Here is an 8,162-nt window from a genome sequence, read left to right as displayed (position 1 = left end):
GCAGGAGAAGTCGGGGAGGAAGCTTTCTGATTCACCTGTGGTCTCAGATGCTCTGTAAAGTCCGAAATTCTCTATTCCTCAGAGGAGAGCCAAATACAGGTGCTGGGAATGGAATGAATAATAAAAATTAGAGCCTAAGAGCCACGTGCAAAGCTTGAGCTTTACTGTTTGTCCTACCGTTTGCCCCACCATCTCTTTGACCTTGGAGTCTACCTACCTCAAGAGGCATGTGTATCATTTCTGTGGGTCCTGTCGGAGTTTCCAGGTCTAGCCACGGCAGCTGGAGACAACATGGCCAAAGGAGGCATTGGGCACAGTCTGTCAAAGGTCTGCCCCGCCAGCTAGTACTGCTTTCTTGGTTCCAAATACGCAAGAAGCAGATGTCGCCCCATGGAATCAGAGGCGAGAGCGCTGGCATGCTACCCTTGGGCTGCTCGGTCCTCCAACCTCCCCCGACAGTCAAACAAGGGGCCCCTCATTTATAAAAGCACAACACACACTGGATTTTAATGAGAAAATAATTGTATACTTGCATTGAATGCCTCACAATCACTATAAAACCGAAGCAGGATAATAACATTGAAGTGGTTAACATACACAGGAGAGCCAGATACAGAGTATCATTTTCAAACACAGTATTGCTGCTTTTTGCCCCCTCCTCCAAAAAAGAAAAAAAAAAAAAAAAAGTCATTTGGGTAAAGAGGAACACAAAATCAAAGTTGGCAGCTCACTCACTGAATGCTTAAAATTCAGGAAATTGGTTCTGTTACTACAACTGGATATAGTCACCATCTCTAAACACGTAGGCTATGTTTTTTCAATACATAGTTTAATTACATCCATTCTTTAGTTGGAAAAATGTTTAATTATTTGTCTTCTGAGACAAGAGTCAACACTGTCTTAGTGTTCCTCGTTATGCCTTGTGTGTGTGTGTGTGTGTGTGTGTTGTGTATATATGTGGACACTGATCTATATACTGCTTATATGTCACTGTAGGGTGGGCGGCATGCATGAGTGTAAAGAGGCAAGGAAACTGCATGTGTCATTCACGTAGGACACAGCCCAGCCTCCTGCCACTGACAGACCCTGTTCCCATAATTTCTGGATGAGAAAGCCAAGGAATGTCAGTAATCAGTTCCAGAGGAAAGTGAACATCTATCAACACTGCGGAATGGAATACTTTCAGGAAAGCTTTTAACATCTACAGAATCTAAACCTCTGTTCTAGCTGAGATTAACAAGCTTGTGTGCTGTTTGGGGGCAGGGATGAGCATCAGAGGCCAATTTTTGGACAAGCCTCTTCTTCTCGATGGATTAGGCATGGATGACCTTCCGCCAGGGGTCTGCTGCATCTTCACAAAGTTAAAAGGGTTCATTTGGGATCCCAGAGCCTAGCACAGTGCTATGTACAAAGCCATGGCCCAATGTTTCTTAAATGAGTAAAAAACTCAAGAGCGCAGAGAAAATCTGGCTCCGCCAAGGGAACTTTAATTTACATTTTAACAGGATGATACGTGAGTGGAACAAGGAAATGGGCAGCAGTCATCAGAAGGCAGCAGAAGGGAACAAGCAAATGATGGAGATGTAGGGGCCACAGTTAAAACGGTTTTGTGACTGTGAGAGAGTCACGGAAACGCTGCATTTGTTGCCTATCCAAAGTGCGAACCAAAGGATCCCGACTCTATAACTCTACATAATAAGTGTGTCTGGGTCAATCAACTGCAGTCAAAGACCAACTTATCTGCCTCTAAAGCGATTCCAGGAATTGTGTGGCCTCCTAAGCTTTCTTTTCAGCTGCCCATTCTCTTCTCAAATGTAGTTTTAAGGTGGGTACACAGTTTCCTTCAAAACAGGACCAAAAACTTCAGGCAAGTCCTGAGGACTGTTTCCTCTTGCGAAAGATGGGGAGTTCATCTGTATCAAGTCTATGGTCACTACCAGATCCAGAGTTAGTCCAGAAATCATGAAGCATGTTTCACTTTTTGTGCAACCCACAGAACCATTCTCTTCTCCAGGCATCCTAGCAGCTCCTGCATCCCTGGGCCACACGATGCTGCTGACGCATCTGTTTTCATTCCCGTGCCCGTCTTGGGAACGCTGGAAATCCTCAGACAAAGCACCCTTCCTTCCTGGGTGCCCCCATTTCACCTGTCAGGACTCCTCATCTCATTTTCCTGGGAATGTCTGTCTCCATGCCAGCCTCTCCCACCTGAAAATAAATTCCTAACGGCAGGGATCTTGTTTGTTTCATATCCCCAGCGTCTAGCACATTTTGTTGACAATTCGTTCAGAATGTTCAGGAGCATGAACCATATAAGGATGGCGCCAATTATCCATCTGTAGAATTTGGCTTCAAATTGCAGGTTCCCTTGGCAGTTTCAAAGGATCCTTGTAAGTTATCAGAGAGTTCCATTTTTTACTTTGTGTCCACCACCTGTTTATGAATAAACTTTCCCCTAACGTTGACACACTAGTCTAATAAAAGAAGCAAAGATAATGTGCATGACATCTACATACAAATTTGGTGGAACTGCTACTTGTCAGAACAACACATTAGCGCTTATGACATAAAGACATAAAAACAAAAATGAATTTTAGTGAGGTCTGACTTACTTATTGCTTTTTTTAAAACCACAGTTTTAAAACAAAGGGGACGGAAAAAAAGAAGGCTGGTCAGTTTTTTTCTCATGGCCAGAACTGAAAAATTTCTCATCCAGAAATTGAGGGCATTCAATGATTGAATACCCTTATCATATTGCTTTAAATGACAGAAAGAGTAAAGCTGGCATCCTTTAGCGTATACTAAGCGTGAATACAAAGCATGAGAATAAATACGATACTTTCCTAAATGTCAAATTACAAAACTGCTCAAAACTTTGCCATTGTGACTCATGCAAATACCATGTTAGGTCAATTTAATATTACAAATACTGCAACAGCTCGGAGCCTCTATATCCTTTTCATAAAAAAGAAATTCTCACTCACTCCTGACGCTGGCAAACAGCTTTGGAGGAAATAAGTGAACACCCTTGTCCCATGATCATTCTGGAATTTTAATTCTCACACACACACACCCTTACTCATGAGCACACATGCGCTTTGCACACATACACAAAGGCATGTGTACACACACACACACGCACGCACACCACCTTTAGGATTTGTAGCTGAACCTAAGCCTGCACTTAAGTTTCTATTCTGTATTTTTCTCTGTCTCATCCTGAAAAATACTGGTTGCTCAGAAAAAATATCTCTAACTTCCTTATTTTCCCACACTTTCTCCCTCCCTTCTTCTCTCTCTACCTTTCGTGAGCTTTCTTTACTGTTTCCTTCTGATTGATCCAAAATATCATTCTTCCTACTCCCCTGAAGGTCCACTTTACATATAAAATATAGTTATAAACACCTCTTTATTTCTCATCATCTACCTCTCTAAGGCAGAGTTCGCCCTTTTTTCAATTATTACCACTCTAAAAATACCCCTCCCCTCTTGAACCAAGCTGTTCAATGTGTATAGGTTTTATACATGGATATATTCCCCCATCCCATCATAAAAATAGTTGTTGCCCACTAAATATAATTTTCATATAAAGAAACAGAATTGTGAAAATGTGTTCTCATAAACTGCAGCTCAGTCAATATCATAAGCAGACAAGATCCTAAAGCTAAAATAATCCATTTGGTTTGGCTTTCTCCCCCCTTCCTCAACCTCCTAATGCAGAACAGGTTGTGTTTGCAACATGAAGAAATCTTGTCTTCAAAATATGGATTGCGATCCTTAATTGCTCCCAATTCAAAACAATTAAACGGAAGAGGCATGGAACCATAGTTGCCTCTTCTGGGCAAATAGAGAGAGAAGCGTTATTTTATAGCTGCTGGAGTAAATGGGGTTAGTCCAACACCTCTGATGCTATGATGGGTGGAGACCGGTGCAGGCACAGGGAAATATCCTCTGCTGGGTGGATGGCACCAGCTCTGTGGCTTCTCCAAATGGCCACATTACCACTGTTTGCCTCATCACCCAGACAGGCTAGTCTTGGTTCTGCCTGTAGCAACCATGTCAATTTGCTTGTAACTTCTTTGTCCTTTTGGATCAACTGTGGTCCACCCAGGGGATTCTTTGAGTTACAAAAAAAAAAATCCTTTCTCTTTTGACTCCCGGGAGTTCGTGTTTGATGGGTGGGCTTCTTTTTTCACTTGATTTTTCATCATTGTACATTGCAACTTCTGGTCTGCATAAGGATTGCCGAGTTTGTTTGCACTTTAATAAATATTCTATTAAAATGCTTTGATGTGTTGATTTCTTGGTTTCTTGGGAACCCAAGCACCAAAGAAGCTTCCTGGGTGGAAGGAAGTTGATTATTCATTGTCCTCTTCCTCTTGGTTGGCATAGATCCCCGCCTCCCAGCGCAAGGCCAATGCGCTCTTTCTTCGATTAACCCGTGTGGCCTCAAGGACCTGAAGAGAGAGGGAAAAAAATTACGCAGAGTTCATGATTGTTCATTATGAACACAAACCAGCTTCTCTGTTTCCTTCCTCCTTTCCCTCTCCCAACAGCATCTAATGAGGGGGAAAGTGGTAAAGCGTCTGGTACGGCTGGGAGGTAGGAGAGATGTGAAAGTAAAGGTGGCGGGATGGGAGGTTCTGGGTAGCATTCACCTCAGAGCCAAAGTTCACTTGCTATTTGACCCATCGTTTTCAGTACAGAGAGATTTAATTTTCCTGAAGTGTTCTGCAAGTTTCGTTGAACTAGACCTGACTCTGCATCAAGTTTTTAGATAACGAAGTGCATCGCTCCATGCTACCGATCAGCGCAGTCTGATGGCAGTGATCTGTATCTGCGCTATCCAATATGGCAGCCACGAGCCACACATGGCTATTGAGCATTTGAAATATGGCTAGTGTGACTGAGAAACTAAATATCTGATTTTAATTAATTTTAACTTCAATAGCTTCATGGAAATAGTGACTACCATACTGGACAGCACAGCTATGGACAGTCTTGGTCTCTTCATAAACAAGCAGACGGGAAAGTAATTCCAAACAACTGAACCAGTGTGAATTCATTCCACCAAGCTTTGTGGACCTACATAAGCTGTGATCATATTTATACCACAAAAATCTACTTTGGTATAATTACGCTTGAAAGAGGAATTAAGTGAAAAGAAAAAGAGCTTCTCAGGCCACTAAAAAAATGGAATCTGAGCATTTTGATGTAACTTCAGGGCCACAGGTGCTAGTAAAGGAAGAGAAAGGTGACAACATCAAGGACAAATAGGCTCACCACCATCGGCGTGAGGCCACCCTCCCTCCGGCTCCCCAGAAGAGTCTGTGGACCCCAGGGGGGATCCTTCGCCAGTCTGCTCCAGCTTGAGTTTGGTCCAGATGACATCCAGATGAATGACATTTAGGTTGCCAACGCAGGAGAAATGGCTCAATTTCATGATACTGCACCGAAAGCAAGCCCCTGCATGCCAACCAGTTAAATGACTGTGGCATTAGCTTAGGATGTGCAGTTTCTGAATTTAAAGTCTAGCAGAGCCAACACTGGTTGGTTATCCAACCAACAGGCGATGAAGTCTTTGCTTATTCTGAGAACAATCATTCTGGCAAGGGACAGAGATGCTGGCAACTCCAGAGAAGCAAGGAGAGGCAGGTTTACTGGCAGTGATGGGAGCCCAGACATAAGCAAATTCTGGTCAGATTAAAGGTCTGGGAGGGAGCAGGCCATCTCAACTTGCTTCTCTGCACCTCTGACAAATGCATGGACTTCCCAGAGCTGCAGTGTCTTTGCTCCAGGAAGGCTTCCCCAGTCCTCCTAGCAGGGACGGCTTTGACCGGATGTGTAGGACACAACTCAAGTCATGTCTCCTGAAGGAATGTTCACCGGGAAGCACGTAAGCCATGCCCTAAAGTGTTGGTGTGTAAACATATCATGGTCACCTAGTCAACATCTAAGAATAAGAAATCAGTAGGAGGAAAGCACGTCTCCAAGTCTGGTAGAGTTAAACAGTGGAATCTTCTGGTCAAGGCCTGGTAACATGGTACTGGAAGGCAGTGAGGAACTGGAATTGCAAGTCCTGAGCTTTGTTTCCAGCTCTGTGCCTGGAACATGTGCTGTCGTTCATGGCATCTTGAGTCTCAACTTCCTTTATCTGTAAAACGGACACAACACCTGCCCTATTTCACAGGCTCTCTCAGGAAGCAATGCAGCCTCTGAAGTCCAGGCAGGTCTAAGTTTAAATCCTAGTAACTATGGGACCTTGGGAAAGTTTATTACCCTGTGCCTCAGTTTCCTTATATGTAAAAAGGGAATAATAAAAACTACAGTACCGAGGTGGTCTAAGGAATAAATGAGGCAAAGAATTTACCAAAGTTTCCAGGGCATAGCAAATTCTTAAACAATAACTACGTATTTCTCTCATCATGTGAAAGGGCTTTATAAGCAATCAAGTGGTATTCAAACATAAGACGTTTTGACAAGGAGCTCCACATTGTGTAAAACAGTCATATGTTTGCCTTGCAGACTGTACATACAAACTGAAAGGTTTACATAAGAGCTAAAAATAAATCTAAGGTTCTGAAAAAAATAGTCCCCATCAATTTCAGATGTCCCTTGTCTTGTATTTGGGCCCTATTTTAATTCTCAATCATCTTGAAAAAATTTAATTTACTCTGTTCTTTGGGAACCCATTTCAATCCATCTGTCCATCCATCTTATAGCTATTTATTGGGTTCCTACCAAGTGTCGGGCACAGTGCTTCATGTTCAGTATAGAACAGTTTCTTCCCTCCTCCAACTGACCTTTTGAAGATTCAAAAAGCCAAGCCCTCGGGGAAGGTATGTGAATGAGCATTTATTCCACAATTAATTCAGAGTACTGTGTGTGTGAGTGAGTGTGTGTGTGTGTGTGTGTGTGTGTGTGTGTAAAGCTCTAGCAAATCTAGAACTTTTGTTCTAGATTTCTACATATTAACTTTATTTCCTAAAGTCCACTCCTTTTCTTTCTGGGTTAAAAAAAAGCACTTGCCTCTGGGGCTCTGGTAATAGTAAACACTTACATACCAGGGAATCATGAACCAGCTACGGTTTTAATCCTCACTACTGTTCTATGGGATTCATACTATGCATTTCACATATGAAGAAGCTGAAGCACAGAGAGGTTTCAATAATCTGACTAACATCAGTTAGAAGGAGGAAGAGCTAACATCTGAACCCAGAACTCTGGGTGCAGAGTCGATGCTCTGGGCCAGCATGTTCCACGGCTGCTCAGTGGCTGGGGGGAGTATGGAGGAAGAAGCATCAGAAAGGGCAATAAATACTCTCCATAGGAATGGAGAGAGAAAAACATTAAAAAAAAAAAAAATAGACCTGATTTAAGGTTTTATCATTTTCACAAATTAATTCAGATTTAGGTCTGGTGGGAGAAAAAGAAAATCAATTCTCTTTGAACAATCCTCTAGTATTAATTTTTCTCTCCGATGCTTAGGGAATTCAAGTGAATCACTTCAGTTTGAGCAGCAATCAACCTAGATAATTTTATTTGGGGATATTAAACAAAAGACAGATATGTTAAATAATATTTATATTAATATTTTATCCCTCATATCTTCCACTGAAGGCAGACAGGGCCCAGTCTTATCTTCCTTGGATGTATTTGACCAGATTTTCTTCAATCTTATGTTGACTCCAAGGGGATGTGGGCTTAGGGTCTAATTCTTAAACCAGCATTTCCTCACTGAGAACCACAATTAGACACTGAGGAAGGTCCATGTAATGATATTTTCAATATTCATTTTACACTTTGTGAAACAAAACTACTGATAATCATCAGCTCATGTCTATAGTTAACCATAATTATTTTGCTAAATATGGAGATGTAAAATATATATTGTGCTATAGGTTAGCACAGCCAGTTTGAAGAGTAGTTTGCAATAGGTAGTGAACGTGAGGATGTGTAAGCCCTATAACCAGTACTTTTACCCCTAGATATATTTAGAGACTTTCTTCCATAGGTCACACAAAGAGCTGTGTAAAATAACATTCATTGACTCATTGTTTGTAATGGCAAAGAAAAGATACAACCTACATTTCCATCACTGGAAGAATGAATAAATAGATATGTATTTATTCAATGGAATACTATATATGGCAATTATAATG

At 41.8% G+C, this 8,162-nt stretch overlaps 1 protein-coding gene across 14 annotated transcripts in view; it reads right to left on the bottom strand.

Annotated features, from left to right (window-relative positions):
- Positions 1–504: 504 nt before the first annotated feature.
- PALM2AKAP2 (PALM2 and AKAP2 fusion) overlaps positions 505–8,162 on the bottom strand; it is a 624,626-nt gene continuing 616,968 nt past the window's right edge. For 13 of the 14 annotated variants that reach the window (XM_059925270.1, XM_059925268.1, XM_059925271.1 and 10 more), the window contains one exon: positions 505–4,457. In XM_059925270.1, coding sequence (XP_059781253.1) covers positions 4,359–4,457 — 99 coding nt within the window. In that variant the 3' untranslated portion in view covers positions 505–4,358. The remainder of the gene's footprint in view (positions 4,458–8,162) is intronic. The other variant, XM_059925274.1, reaches the window with a different exon arrangement.

This window comes from Balaenoptera ricei, chromosome 6 (genome assembly GCF_028023285.1).
Source record: "Balaenoptera ricei isolate mBalRic1 chromosome 6, mBalRic1.hap2, whole genome shotgun sequence".
Lineage (NCBI taxonomy): Eukaryota > Metazoa > Chordata > Mammalia > Artiodactyla > Balaenopteridae > Balaenoptera > Balaenoptera ricei.
Note: the sequence above shows the minus strand (reverse complement) of the source record. Positions and strands in the feature narration are given on the sequence as shown.